The following is a 16,199-nucleotide window of genomic DNA, read 5'->3' as shown; positions in this document are numbered from 1 at the left end:
ATGTTACTACAATATTTTCACAATAAATTTCAAGTAACAGATTGTTATTAGTTAATATTGGTGAGTAAAAAAATAATTTCAATAGTGGGTTCAAATTAAAACTAGTAACAACTTTCCACATAAATTTTGTTGTGAAAGTATTGTGAAAAATGCTGTGGACGTAACACTTCTCATTGAAAAATATAATTGTTGGTAAATTTTATATTATTTAATAAGTACAAATAAATCTATTTCTTACCTATTATGTAACAAGGGTATAATAGTCAATTTATATAAACTACATTTTCTATCCTCTCACTTTTCTTTTCAACCAAACAAAAGAGTTTTCCACCCTTCTACTTTTCCATCCTTCCAACCAAACACACACGAGGAAAAACTAAATATTTTCTATCCTCCCACTTTTCCATCCTCCCACTAATTTTCTATCCTCCCAATTTTCCACTCCTCCATCCAAACGGACCCTTAAAGTTCACCTCTAATTTTTTTTCTCTTAAATTATTGATATCCCTCGAGAGACACAAGCTCCTTTTTCTAAAGGCTAATCCAACCGTAACATCACAAAGGGAGACCAACTCATGAGGCATACATAATAGTATTCCAGCTATTGTGCCTATTACTAGTACTACTTTTTTTTTTTTTTTTTTTGCTTTATTTTAGCTATAAGCATCTTTCTCACTCTAACAAACATTAATGTATTAAATATTCTGGCCTTTCTTTTTTCACTCATTTTGACCAGAACCCCACCTTTGCTCCTTCCTCTATATAAACCCCCAACCCTCTTCTCTCTCTCATCATCCTTTGCCTTTTATTTGCACTCTCTCTCTCTCTCTAACGCTTGCATCTCTTTTGCTCTCTTTCTTTTACAATAAAAAAGATTTCTTTGATGGCAGAAACTCCATTAAAACGCCAAAGAGAAGAAACCCAGTTGGAGGATTATGAGGAGTCTAAGCGCCATAAGTCATTTAACCAAATAGTCTCTCTGCTTGATGCAGAGGAAGAAGAACCAAACCAAGACTTGTCCTCTCTCATCACAACCCTCCAGCAAGAACTCTCTTCTGACTCCAACTCTCACTCCATCTTTGACCCTCTCTCATTCCCAACAGCTGAAAATGACCCTGAAAGCCTCACAACAGCCTCTTCCACCATGCAAGACCAAAACTTTACCTCTTCCTCTTCATCTTCACCAAAAGTTCTCTCAAAGGGAGGTGAAGAGGATGACAAAGAAAGGGTCATTAGACACCTCCTTGAAGCCTCAGATGATGAGCTTGGAATCCCCAACAGAGAGGGTGGAGTTGGAGTAGTCTATGATTTTGGGGTTGAAGGGCTCAATGGAGGAGATGGGTACTCATTTTGTGATGGACTTTGGGAGTTAGAAGATGAGGCTGCTAACTACTATACCTTGTTGCAGTCTGAACTCTTCATGTAGCAGTTGGTTGTTTAGTCTTTTAGAATGCTAAAATGTTATAGGGGTTAAAACAGGACAGAACAGAAATGCTAGGGGTTCAAATGGGAAAAAAAAGAAAATTGGAGGGTATAGAAAATGGAGATATCTTTTTTTATCATTTTTCATTTCGGTCCCCTCTTCTTTTGTAAAAATTAGAAAAAAGGTGTCCCCTTTTCTCTATCTAGAGGATCAATATCAATTGTAGAAGAACAGTGATTCATATTCCACTCATTTTCTTTGTTCTTTCTTCTTCTTCCTTTTTTTTTTTAATTTTTTCTTATTCTAATAATATGACCCTCCTCTATGTACACTCTAAACACAATAACTTACTTGATAAAAATAAAATAAACATTAATTTTCAGTATCCTCAAGAGTAAAAAGACCACAAAACCATTGTTGTCATTTTTTTATTATTAAAAAAATTAATATTTCTCAAGTATGGGATAGGGGTAACTGAGGCAGTATAATCTGTTTTAAGGGAGGTAGGAAATGGTTTTAAACAAATGGTTTAATTGCTTCACACTATTTTGGGCAAATTATATAAAAATGTAGGACCCGTGTTTTCAATTATGTCAATCAGAAATTGTTTAACCTTGAATTCTCTGTTTAGTTTTGTTCATTATTGGAATAATGGAAAACGATTGAACCTTACACTTATTATTAAGTTTCATTCTAGAAAATTGAAGTTGGTTATCTGGGTGAAACACTTATCAGAGCCGCCGAATATCTTTGGTGCGGTGTCATTCTATAAGTATAAGTGTTTGTGAGTTCTGAAGAGTAAAGGTTAGGATTCAAGTTTTCAGAAAAGAGTTTTATACACATAAATATATAAATATATATATATATATATATATACTTATATTATGTTAGAATAGAATTCTACCTTGTAAAAAAAAGAAACACCTGTCACATGAGGAAATGAGATGGGCATAGGTTTTAATCCCCTAATTAGTTTGGGATTTTTTAAAGGACAAAATTCAAAATTTGAGAGTTAATCTGAAACAATTTTCCCCACTATTTTTATCTCATATGATATCAATCTCAGATGCTTAACAGTTAACACATCATTTTCTATGTAAATTTAGGTAAATACGCTATCGACAATGAAGTCAAGCCAAACATGCGCAGGTGTTCTAATAATTAAGTCTAGTAACTATTTTTGCGTGAGATTCAAGAATAAATATTGAATAATCACTCCAATTTTTCTGTATCCTAATCTGTAAAACAAAAAATTATTGCTATTTTCACGTGTTATAATGACTTTTGAGAATTAATTTCATGTGGGAAAAATATACAAAACCATCTTTGTGGTTTTTCTCATGTATGGAATTCCCTTGAGATTTTAAGTTTTATTCTTAAATCTCTCTATGATATTGTTTTATATATAAACCATTAATTGTACAACATTTATATTTTCTCGTATATAACATTTAACCCCTAAATCCCTTCTCATATTGTTTTACCTAAAAATACAATTCTAAAGGTTTACATAAAAATAAAAATTATAAAGAGTTTTGTATTACACTTAAAAACTTTAGGTAGATAAATGTGACATAGTTAACCGTTTACACATAAAATAATATTACAAAGAATTAAGTGTTAACCTCAAAAATTTAAAGGAGTTTCGGGTTTTATGAACAAAATGTAACATTTTTGTGTGTGTATATATATATATATATATAAAGAATATTTTGACAAATTATGAGAAAACTAAAAAGTATGGTGCAACATCTTTGTCAACAAATATTGGGGTAAAATACTAAATAAAGGTAGTCTAGTACTCTAGACAGAAAACAAAATATTATATGCAAGTTAGTCAAATTTAAAAGTGGAAGTGTACCTTTCAAATTTTTATTTTATTTTTTAAAATGGGGTAGGATTTTCAATTTTCACGAACTCATACGGTCAAGTTGAGAGCATGGCTTAAAGGTAAGAAGTCACACTTGCGAGCCTTCGATTTGTAGGTCACACGGCAAGTACCACTATTACTCGAATGGTCCCACAACATGTATGACGAGATTTAAGTGAACATGAGCAATAACCACACAAGGGAGATCCATTTTGGGAAAATTGCACTAACATACCTGGAGATTTTATGTTATTACACTCACCTTCTTTAAAACGTAAATTATTTACACTAACTTTTCTGAATAGCTTTTTTTTTTTAATAAAAAAATCCATTGAAAAAACTCTAAAATTCCCTGAATTTTATTATTAGAATTGGTGTGGGTGAGAGTTTAAGTGGAAGATAAAATGGTAAGTCGATTTTTTTTTTTTTTTTTCAAAATCTCTTTTCAGTCATCTGGTGGAGGTTAGTGTAAATAGTTTGTATTTTGGGGAATGTGAGTTTATGGAAAATAAATCGTTTTCTAGAAAGCTATCTTCTTCTTTTTTTTCTTTTTTTTCTTTTTTTTTTGGAGAAGCTTCTAGAGAGCTATCTCATTTTCCTATGTTTGATAACAATTTTAAAATAAGCTGGAAAAATATCTCTTGACTTTCCATATTTAGCTTCACATTAGAGAGATATATTTTTCTTATTTAGCTATGCGTGAGATACAGTTGTTTTCTATAAAATTTTAATGAAAAACAACTATATCCATGCTAAGATAAATAAAGAAAGTTATGAGATAATTTTCCTTTTATCATTTTTTTAATACAACCAAACATACAAAAAAATGTGCGAAACTATCCATTGACTTCCTTTATTTAGTTTCGTATAAGATAAAATTAATTTTCTTATTTAGCTACACATGAGATAGAGCTGCTTTCCAAAAAATTTTAGTAGGAAACAATTTTATCTCATACTAAGCTAAATAAATAAAGTTATGAGATAATTTTTCTTTGAAGTTACGAGATAATTTTCCTCTTAACATTTTTTTTTAATTAATATTACCAAATATAGAAAAATATGCGAAAATTATCTCTTGATTTCTCTTATTATGAAATAAAATTATTTTTCTTATTTAGCAACACTTGAGATAGAACTAATTTCCAGAAAATTTTAATGAAAAAAAAACTCTGTCTTATATTAAGTTAAATAAAGAAAGTTATTTGATAATTTTCACTGACTTTTTTCGTATATAAATATATACTATCAAACACAAAAAAAATGAACAAAAAATTATTCTTAAATAAGAGTTTTGATTAAAATAATAAAAAAATAATTGTGCAACTTATATGGGAAGGCGTTACGTCACTTTTACGACTGGCGTGCAGTGCACGCGGCACAGCTTTTGGTGGAAAGTAACGTTACCTCCCTCTAAAAAGACGCTTTTATTGTTGACGGTGGGAATGCTAACATGCGCCACGAAATGCGCAGGTGCAGTGCAGTGCAGTACTCACTATTTATTTATATATTATATTTTACGTCACGATGTACTGTTCTGGAAAACTGTCTCTCTTGTTTGTTTACTTGATATGAATTGTCCGGTTTTCATTGGATAGACTGTTTTTTAAAAGCTAAACATATCATGTGATTATGTACTCTGTGTGGTTAGAGATTTAGCGCGTGGAAAGCACGTTTACATTAGGAAAAAAAAAAGGTCCTTGCTTGCTAAGTTTACGTGGATCCACGTACAACTATGGTCTCATATATCCTTATCTATCATCATTGATTGGTTCGGACGGTCACACTTTTTTTTCTTTTTCTTTTTTTTTGTTTCCCTATAATTATATGTCTGAGATAAATAATAATTAATAATGTAAAGAAAATCAGTAAACTAAATGCATTAAACTTCAATGGGCTAGAGGTTACTTAGAAGGCTTGAAAAGAAAGAAATACAAGATCAAAAGTAATCGAAGTGAACCGATCAAGAACCTTCTGATGCTTAAGTTAGTTTTTCTTTCAAGAACTCAATAATTTCAACTTTATGATTAGTGGAAATTTACTTTCTTTTGATGTAAATGAGTCCTTATATAGTGACCTTTAGAGTGATTACTTATTTGGTAACTTCCTCAACATGTAATGAAATTAGAAGGTTCGGACTTAACTTCCACAACTGTCATAGAAGTTAGAAGTTTCAAGCTTATCTTCTACAACTGTCATTAGAAGTTAAGAACTTAGTGAGAAGTTATAACGATGAATAAGGATTTTGCTCATACTTGAAAATAGTAGAATGTGGTCTGAGGTATAAGCTTTTGAACATAAATCTATTCTGAAATTTTTCTAAGTGTTGAGGGTTCGTCCAAGTGTTTCCATGATGGACGACCTTCATGCCCACGAACGATCTTCTTATATTGGGTTAACTTTCTTTGGTCTTGGACGACACTATTGTAGGATAAAATTTGGTTACAAACTTTATTGTAGCCTAAGAATGTACTCCTACTTAAAAAATTATCATGGTTACATATTTTGAAAATGTAATCGTAGGATTGCATGTTTTTTATGTTCTTAACACACATGTAAAATTTCGTGCCAATCAGATTTTATTTACTATTTAATATATAAATTTATTTTTTATGTATAATTTTAGACTACAAAAACTTGAAATTTAAACTTTTAATTGATGATGTAAGGACCAAAAGATCTTGCGGACCAAACCCACTTAGAACAGTGAGTTGTATAGTTCAATCTTGGCCAAAATCAATAAAATTTATAAAAGAGAGAAACAAATAATAAGAGATGGCTCTACCTGAAGATGAAAATAAGGAAGAAATGGTTAATGTTATAGAATAGATGAGCAAATGTCTCCCTACAAGCCTGCCTGAGGAGACTAATGTTGTACAGAATGTTACACTGTTTACTCTCTTCTCTCAATGTTCTTGTTTCTTTTTTCTTTTTGATACTTGTGTCTCGATCCCCCTTCTCTAAAAACCATTTTTTCTTATATACTCCCCCTTCCTTCGCATCATGACCTTCCATCTTTACCTCCCAAATTTCTCTTCGTGACACTTGTCTCTTTCAACATCTGAAGAAGGTTGTAGATGGAGTTTGCTTAACTGTGAATTACATTGATCAGATCACTTCCTTATCAATACAGCTGATAAACCTATTATACACCATTTAATGCAGAGGCAATAGGCTACTCCCAACTGGAAACTTCTCATACTTTCACTAATTCTCTCTCTTCAGACCATTCTTCCCACTTGGATTGCCTTAGAGTCCTTCGTCTCGTCCCCTCCTCTCCTCTGGCGAGTTTCCTCTTCGGGCACACGATACCCCCATATAGGGTTGTCCAAACCCGACTGAAGCCTGACAACTCAGCCAAACCACCCGACGCCGACCCAATTTCGGCCCGAACCAAAGGTTCAATCAGTCGGCAGCGGGTTTCTGTTCTCAAGAACCGACACCCGAAGGTCGAGTGGCGGGTTTGCTTCTCCAAAACCCGAGCAACTAGAACCCAACCGGAGTTGTATAAAAATCCGGCCAAATCCTGCAAAATGAAGCCAGATGTGGCGAGATTTCGACCAAATCTGGCGAGATCTCAACTAGATCCGGCTAGATCTAGTGGGATTTAGCCAAATCCGACCAATTCCAGCAATTTTTAGTGAAAAATTTTAGATTCCAACGCAGGAAAAATGAAGATACTGGCAAGATTTTCCAAATTCTGACATGATTTTCCAGATCCCGGCAAGTTTTTCCATATTCCGGCATGATTTTCTAGATTCCGGTGACCTTTTTTTTTTTTGTTGATTTCGATGATTTCTTTTTACTTCGGCAACCGATCGATGCTCACTCTCACCCGAAACCGACTTGATCGATTTTTCCAGCGGTCAGTTCCGGGTTCCTATGCCCTCCACTTGACGCCAGTGGGTCGAGTCTGGGTTGGGCCCAAAATCGACCCGGCCCGACCTGTGGACAACCCTACCCCTATATTAGTACTACAACTCATCAGGCTCGTCCTCAGTCCTCGGGCACCCACAGATGACATATCTATTGATTTTTTATCTTATAAAAATTTCAAACATGAAAGATATAAAAAGAAAATGTAATCCAACGATAAATTTTTCAAAATTCAAATTAAAGAAAAATATATTGAGTTAAGTTGCATGCTTAGGTTACAACCAAGTTTTTTTTTTTTTTTTTTTTTTTTTTTTTTTTTTTTTTTTCTTTTTTGTATTTCAAACTTATTGTTAAAAAATTAAAAAGGTGAAAAAACAAAAAGTAGGGTAAAACCTAAAAGGGCTTATTTTAAATATATATAATTTGAAAACTTTTATTATTACAGGGGCCAAGGGCGGCCACCAAATTCGGAGGTCTTAGGTGATATATTTAAATGGGGCTTTTTTGTTATTACTTAAATAATATTTAACTAGTGTTTAATATCATTATTTTTTTTTTATAACAAAACTATATTCTTTTTATTTTGTAATATGCTTTTTATTTTTTTGGAAAAATGCTAAAGCTATAATAAATTTTACTAAAAAAAACACTTAGAAATGATGTAGTAATGAATATGATTAATGACACTTCAAGAAGATAATAAGCAAGTATTTGAATGAATAATGTTAAAGATATTATAAATTTTACAATATGAGGCTTACAAAGATGTATCACCAATCACAAAAAATATTTCAAAAATGCATTTAATAAGTTGTTGATGTTCACAAATCATATTAATTGTCACATCAATTTGTAAAGGTTTTTGAAGTAAAATTTATAGTACATATTTCTTGCATTTTCCTATCTAAATTATTTCATGTGATTAATGACATATATATTTGTAGGACTCACGTATTTAAAATTGTATTATCTTTAGCATTACTTAATTATTTGAAACTTTTTAAAAGTACAAAAAAAAATCTATATCTCAAAAAATGTATTTTTTCAAAAAAACATATTAATTTTTACCCCAAAATTTGGGGGCCTTTCTCTAGTAGTTAGGCCATCGCCTAGGGCCAACCCTAATAAGGGCAAAACTTACCGACACTAACTTAGGTGTATCTCCTAAAAAAAAAAAAAAATTAGGTGTCTTTGTCTTTTGTTATATTGACTAATAAAATACAAACAAACTTATGATTTTTTTAAGAAATATTAATATAATACAGTTATCAATTTTGTTTATAAATAAGATGGGAATGTTCTTATCTTTTAAAAATAATTTACAAACGACATCATATTTAGAGATACTACAAATTTTATAATATAAAATTTCTAAATTATCGTGTCCTAAATTATTAAAAAACTAGCACATAACTCCATGCAAACGCATGGATGCATTTAAAATTAAAAAAAATTATTATAGAAATATAAATAATTAGTCAAATTATTGTTATTTAAAAAAAAAAAACATATAACATATGCATTCATGCATACGTATAGACACATTTAAAATTAAACACAATTTTTATCATAAAATATAGAGAATTAGTCAAATTATTTTTTAAAGTAAATATAATTAGTCACATATTAAAATTCTTACCTAAATTTAATACTACTTATGATCATTTTTTTTTTCTAATTTTTGATAAGATAGAATGTGTGGTGATTTTTATTTTATTTTTTTAATTTTATAATTCATTAATATTAGATTCTTAGTATTTTACATTCATTAACTCACTTGATACAAAGATTAAAAAATATAAGTAGACACATGGCATATGCTTAAGTGGATAATTATGGTGTAGTCCCCACATAAATTTAGATATGTGCAAAATTGGATTATAATTTCAAATTCTAATTCAACTTTCTCTAAGTTTTATCTATTAATATATATAGATGACTTATAATTTTGAATTTTTTTTAGTTATATGATTATGTTTTTTATGATTTATTATATTGGACTCCTCGTTTTCTATACTAAATTAACTTATTTAGCACAAAAATTTTAAATTTTAGATTAAATGAGACATGTGGCGCAAAATTAAATTATAATTGAAATTCAATTTTTATACTAAATTAATTCACTTGGCACAATATTCTAAAATATGAGTTAGATGAGACACGTGGCGTAAAATTATACTCTAATTAAATTTCAATATGAAATTTAATTGGATTTTTTCTCTGCTTTACCTATTATATATATATATATATAGATAATTCAAATATTCATACTATTTAAGGGACTTTCCTTGTGTAGAATTCTCAATTTTTTGGTTCAAAAATACCCATAATTCTAAACAAAACTGATGGACATTCAAGTAAAATTACATTTCCAACTTCCAAAAAAAAAAAACAAAAATAGCTATCCACATTCTTGCTCCTACCAACGTTAATCACAAAAAAGTTCATTACCATGTACACAACCAAAACTACCCCCCACCCTCTATCTAAAAAATAAAAATAATAATACCACGCGTTCCTATAAAAACTACCACATCTCATATCAACAAAAAAAATAAAAAAATAAATCTAAACAAAATCCAATTTCAACTCCCTATAAAATTATGAAACTAAACTTAAAAAAATATTTACTAAAAAAAAAAACTTAAAAAAATAAATAAAGAGTCTCGTTACACGCATGAATTGCGTGTGACGAGTTAAACATCAATTTATAAGTTTGAACGAGAAAATTTTGTAATACGCGTAGCATTTGTCTTTATATTATGTGGGGCCAAGAAAAAAAATCCGGATTGGTGCGTGATATGAGGTGACAGAGAGAGAGAGAGACGATGTGATAGAGCCTATTGCGTACGTACTTTCATTCATTACTTTGGCCACGTTATAGAGAGAGAGAGAGAGAGAGAGATGTCTTTTGTGTGTATTTGTGTGGTTGATACTTGATAAACAAATCCAGTGCGGCAAAGGCGACGATCTAGGATGATGAAAATCAAAAAAAACCAAACCTTTCTTTGTGGGACCAGATTGAAGGAACGTCTTCGAGGCGCTTGATATGGGTCCCACAACACAACCCTTTCATTTGATTATGACGTACTGACTAGGCAATGCGTTGTCCGCCATGTACGCATATTTAAAAAAAAAAAAAAAAAAAATACCCCATCATATCATATTAATAATTCAAAAATGCCATGACCCACGAATAATTAAAACTTTTGGTATATATATGTATATTTCTGGTGAATTTTGAAAATTTACCTGGAAAATTTTATGTTCTTTATAATTTTAACACGCATATCAAATTTTATTTAAATTAGATGCTATTTAGTATTCGATCAATTAATTTTTTTTTTTTTACACAATTTTAGATTATAAAAACTTAAAATTTTAATATTTATTTGATGAAATACTAATTAATTTTTAGTTTTTTTGAAATTTTATAAACACGAAGGATGTAATAAGAACATACAATTCAACATGTAAATTTTCAAAATTCACATTTAATATAAAGATATACAATTATTTTGTAGAATTTTTTTTCCAAACTTTGTTCATGACCCACAAATATGATTTTTTTCTTTTCTTATTATTATCATGAAACTTTGTATGCATGTATGGTATTTTATGGTTTGATTTGGACAGCCATGTTGCCATAATGATGCTACCATTTCCATGTCATGTCTTCTACGTCTTGGGCTCCACTCAAATAATATTGGAAGATTGATACCACTTGTTGTTAAAGCTTTTTATGTAATTGGTTCTTGTTTGGTCATTTATGCTTGCTTGTTCTTCAATCTTGATTACTCTCCCAAGATATTTAGTAAAAGAATTCTACGGTCTTTTATCAATAATTGTTTAGCAAAAACGAAAAAAAAAAGGACAAATTAAACGCTTTTTTAATAATTTTTTTTCTTTTATTTTATTTAAAATTTTTAAATTTGCTTTTGAAAATAGTTACCCAACAAACCCCTTAGGAAAAAAGAGGCATCATCTTCTTCCCTAAGGTTCAACACCAAATAGGAGTTGAAAGAGATGGGAATCCCTTTTTTTAAAATTGTAAAATCAAAAAAGAGGTCCAACAAGCTAAAGAATGAGAAAGAGAGTTCGTTGATCTTAGCACATAAGAAGTCCTTCTTCAAAAAGAAAATGATTGTAGGGCAAAGAGAATATCAATTATTATAAAAGCAAGTAAGGTTGCACAGCAGCCGAGTGGAGTCTAATATTTGAAGTTTATAATTCTTCATTTAATTTAATTTTGAATATGAATTAAGTTCAATTTCATTGTTAAATAGAATACATGTTTAAATTTTGGTTATTTTTTTATTGAATAAGTTCAAACTTGTTTATAAGTTACTTGATTAACTTATTTTTTACTCATATATATAATAAATATTATGACTAATTTTTTTAACCTTTCACAAGTATATACTATATACTATATACTAATGATTAATGATTTAATTATAATTATTTGAGTTAATTAAATAAAACAATTTTTGTTCATAAACTTATAAAAATTACATTCATAAACCTTATATTGTTAAAATTATAAACAAATTTACTCCAAAATAGACTTTATATTTTCAATAAATTACAAATAATAATTTGATATCTTATAAACTTATTTACAAACTTACACTATCAAATTCTATGTTTATACAAGTGTGTGTGTAAATATATTCTACACAATTATACTTATGAATATATATAATATTATATAGGCTTTAATTGAGCCTCATATTAACAAGTTTGTTTACAAAGAACATTATTATATTTGAGCTCATCTTGTTTAATAATTTTGCCCAAATTTGGTTTACTTTTAACTTGTTTGTTAAATAAATAAATATAAACAAGATTTTTTTTAATTGAAACACAAACTGTTTATGAATAGTTGTCGTAAAAGTAATTGACCAATGGAGTTTTAAAGGAGTAACAAATTGAGTTTGACAAATTTAAGTATTTAACATGTTTTCCCTAGTAAATGGTAATTCTAGAACTATAAATTTTGACATAACTTGTTCACGTAGCGATTTGTGGATCGACCACTTTTACTCAACTATTCACAACTTGCCGCATGGACAAATTATAATGAAAGTTATATCAAAAGTTGTGACCTTAGCATTTTTGTCTTGAAAATTCAAAGAGTAGCACACTTCCTTCAACCTATGTACTGCAAACAAAGTCCAAATGGGGTCTGGCACATGTATCTTCTGGTGAGAATTTAATAGAATCGTGCTTGCTTTTTAACAGTGAAACTCACCCATCTACAGAGTACCTACATAAAAAGTCATAGAATCTGATGTCTCCGTTCAGACAAAGGCCACACAAATTGATTGGACAAAGCAAAGAAAGATATGATCAGCAGTTTCCTTTGCAGCATTATGATACGCAGTACTCACTACTTACATTTCATGTTTCATCAAAGGACAAAGGCATAGGGGAAAAAAAATCATTAGGGGGAAAATATCTGAACGTATATATGTCATCTGGTTGAGTACATTTCTATCATTTTCCATAGATAAAAAAATCTAGGTACTAAAAGTTACATGTGAGTAGCAAAAATTGATTAAAAATTCCATGCAGTCATTGTCATTTTTTGCTAACATTAAAACCGCGTGACAATAGTGAGTCATTCATCATAGTGACCAAATGGAAATCTTCATAGACTAGAACTTTTCAGCCATTTTGACTTTTTTTATTTTTTATTGTAAATGTGTCTAAATTAGACAACACATCATTAAGAACCAAATATAATCCGTTTATTTTACTATATGGTTATTTTTAAAATTCTATGGACAAGATTGAAAATTTTGGATAAACTCTAGTTCACTTAACTATTTGTCAAATTATATTGAACAAGTACTCTTTTTGATTTTTGAAATGAATATATATATATATATATATATATATTAGAGTTTGTCAAAAAGAGTACTAATAACAGCTTATCACCTAAAAACAATAGCTTTCACAACAAATTTTAGGTGATAAACTGTTATTAGTACTCTTTTTGACAAACTCTAATTCACATACCTATTTGTCAAATTATAATGAACAAGTACTCCTTTTGAATTTTGAAATGAATATGTATATACACACACATACTTTTATGGAAAATAAAAAAATTGTAAAAAAAAAAAATTCTTATTTTTTTCATAAAATGTTTTTAAAAATAGTTCATAAACCAATAACCTTAAGGTATTAGTTAACATTTAAAAAAAAAATGATCCATTCAAATTATAACCAATAATAACTTATAATTTAAAATTTATTATAAAAAAATTAAAAGCATGTCATCGTGGGACCGGAACCAAGGAAGAACTATTGGACTAATACTTTGTGGGTAATTGATTAATAGGGGGACTCATGTGTCGGTAGTTTTTGATGGGTAAAGGGTTTCAATTGATGTAAACCAACCGCAGCCCATCTTTCTGTCCTCTTTCTACGTGTCTATCAAAGAGAAAAAGAAATCATTGGCTGAAAATGTTTGAAGTAGTAAATTGTGTGGGCAATTTCTTGCACCAAGACAAACGTATTCATGGGGGAGACGTGGCATTTGTATTGACGGGAATGGGTGCATAAAATGATATGCTTCTAGAGAGGAAACGTGGGCATATCTGGCAAGGATAAGTGCCTTTAGATTTGTAACTTGGAAGATGCTGCACTAGGTTATTGATTAGACAACAAACACAAAGAATGTGACATTGATTTAAGTGGGTTTTAAACAAAGTAAAATTATAGCCACCATTTTTGAATTTTCTTGTGGGTCAAAAATCAAAATATATCCCCCCCAACGTGCTAGTTTTCGATTTTTTGTGTTTTGGTCTCAAAAGAAAATTTCTAGAACCAAATTTTACAATTTTTTGATGAGGTTGACTGTGAGTGATGAGAAAAAAAAATTATGAATTTATGTAAAAGTGATAAATAATTAGTTAGCCAATTGGGGCTTGACTCAGCTGGTAAGACTCGAACACTTCGTTTAACCCACCTAGGTTGAGTCCCGCTGCCAGTAGGAGTCCGTTGGTGGACATTCACACAAGTTGGCCCAAGGACTTTAACTTTAGCGCCCTGCTCAAGGGCTAGCATAACCTAGTGTACTCCTATTTTTGTTTACCAAAAAAAAGATAAATAACTAGTTATAATTTGCCACATAAAATAATTATGAAAATAGGTATGATTATTATTATTATTTTTTTAGAGTTTTAATTTGTGGGGCCTGATTCTAATAATTGTGTTTTTTTTTTTTTATCATTAAATCAAAACACCAATCAGTTTTTGGTTTATCTGAAAATTAAATTTCAGATCTTTTATTAAACTATCATAAATTTTACCAATTGAGCTAATTAGAATCCACAAGATCTATTTTGTTGTGGTCCTAGAACAACTCGGTCAGAAAATGTTGCCGTAATTGTTTTCAATGATCAGTTTTTTTGTTTTGCGGAATATTCATGAAAGTGGGTCAAGAACATCTTGAGTCTTATTCCATGGCCCAAGAATTCTTCAAGGAAGGTTGATTAGTGCTTGGAAATTGACTTAGATTAGTTCATAAGAAATTTAGAGTGTGGGTGGGCAGTTTGAAATGAAAGCAAAAGGACCGTGCCGTATCCGCTATGTTCACTCTTATTGCTTGAGCACTCTGGTTTGTTTGAAAATGAGTCCGACGAAAAAACCTTGGCAATTGCTTTGTCTAAATTTTCTGGTCATCCCCATATCTTACTCACAAGGATGAAATTGTACTAGAAGAACCAATATGGTGGGAGTCAATTATTTTACCCACTTTGTCTCAAAGACTATAACAACAATGTTTAGGTGAAATCCAATTAGAATTCTTTGGTTTTATTATAAGTCATGAAAGTCTTCGAACGGGTCATCATTTAGAACTAAACATAATCTTATATATCTTTGTGCAATAAATCCATTCTTAAATACATTTTACTATTTTTTTTCCCTGTAAACTAGGTTATAGCTTATAGGTTGAATACTCTTAAATCATAATAAGAGGTGGTGGAGGTGCCAATCAACCCATTAACAATTGATGTAAAACTTTCTTAAATGCTAAGTCTATTCCCATGTTCTCGAAACGTAATAAAAGGTGAAGGAGGTGCCAGTCCAACCATAAACAACTGATTTAAAACCTCTTAAATGTTGTACTAGTGATGGATTTCTTTTTTATAAATAAATTAAAAAAAAAAAACTAAATTTACATTATTCGTTATGTGAAAAATATTTTTTATCATTAAGTTAAGATACTAATGGATTTCTTTTTTGTTTAGGCGATATTTTATATCACGTCTCTTATACGAGGTTAAAAAGTTCCATCAATTGAGATAATTGAAACCAAATAATACACGTCTTATTAAGTGAGTCGTGAAATAATATATATGATGTTAGTGGTTACAAATACCCTGAAAAATACGTAAGTACAATTAAATTTTTCTATGAAGAGTAATTATGAATGGATCTATTGTAATCTCGAACTTTATATCTTTAGCCGCTTAAAATAAATCAAAGAATTGTTCATAATGTAAGGCGTCTAATAATGTATAATTTAACAGAAGCACGTAAGGGGCATTTTTAATGTTTTGAAATGATACCTTTTGTTTTATAGATAAGATAGTATTTCAACCTATAATATTCAAACTCCTGATCTCTAATTCAACAACAAAAAAACTTGATCAATTAAGCTAATTAGAACACACGAAATGATGCTTAGCTTCAAACTTTATGTGCTCAAATAATATAATATATCACATCAATTATATATATTGCTACTTCCTAGATTTGATTTCCTTTGCATTAATCTAAATCATCTTGCTTATTAGATGCTCCCTGGATTAAGTGCCTAGTTATTTCTTTGTCAACGAGAAAGCAAAGTAAGGGGGCTTATTCCTCGGTATTGAATGTTTTAAATGCTTCTTTGACAAAGAAAAAAAGAATCTCCTTTTTTGTGGTTTCGGCACTTCAATTATGAGTATTTTTTTTTTCTAGAATCAAGCAAGGTGCATCAAACTGTGGGCATATTTTGGACCTCACCGGCCGACA

The 16,199-nt window shown here is 30.0% G+C and overlaps 1 protein-coding gene across 1 annotated transcript; it reads left to right on the top strand.

The window, feature by feature from the left end:
* Positions 1 to 782: 782 nt before the first annotated feature.
* Positions 783 to 1,688, top strand: LOC115981502. Its single transcript, XM_031103693.1, has one exon. The coding sequence runs from the start codon at positions 884 to 886 to the stop codon at positions 1,424 to 1,426; it is 543 nt and encodes a 180-aa protein (XP_030959553.1). The 5' UTR covers positions 783 to 883; the 3' UTR covers positions 1,427 to 1,688.
* Positions 1,689 to 16,199: the final 14,511 nt, after the last annotated feature.

Source organism: Quercus lobata, chromosome 3 (assembly GCF_001633185.2).
Source record: "Quercus lobata isolate SW786 chromosome 3, ValleyOak3.0 Primary Assembly, whole genome shotgun sequence".
Lineage (NCBI taxonomy): Eukaryota > Viridiplantae > Streptophyta > Magnoliopsida > Fagales > Fagaceae > Quercus > Quercus lobata.
Note: the sequence above shows the minus strand (reverse complement) of the source record. Positions and strands in the feature narration are given on the sequence as shown.

What these genes read in the sequence shown, in the direction of transcription:
- LOC115981502 (XM_031103693.1), top strand. Translation starts at nt 884, where the DNA reads ATGGCAGAAACTCCATTAAAACGCCAAAGAGAAGAAACCCAGTTGGAG.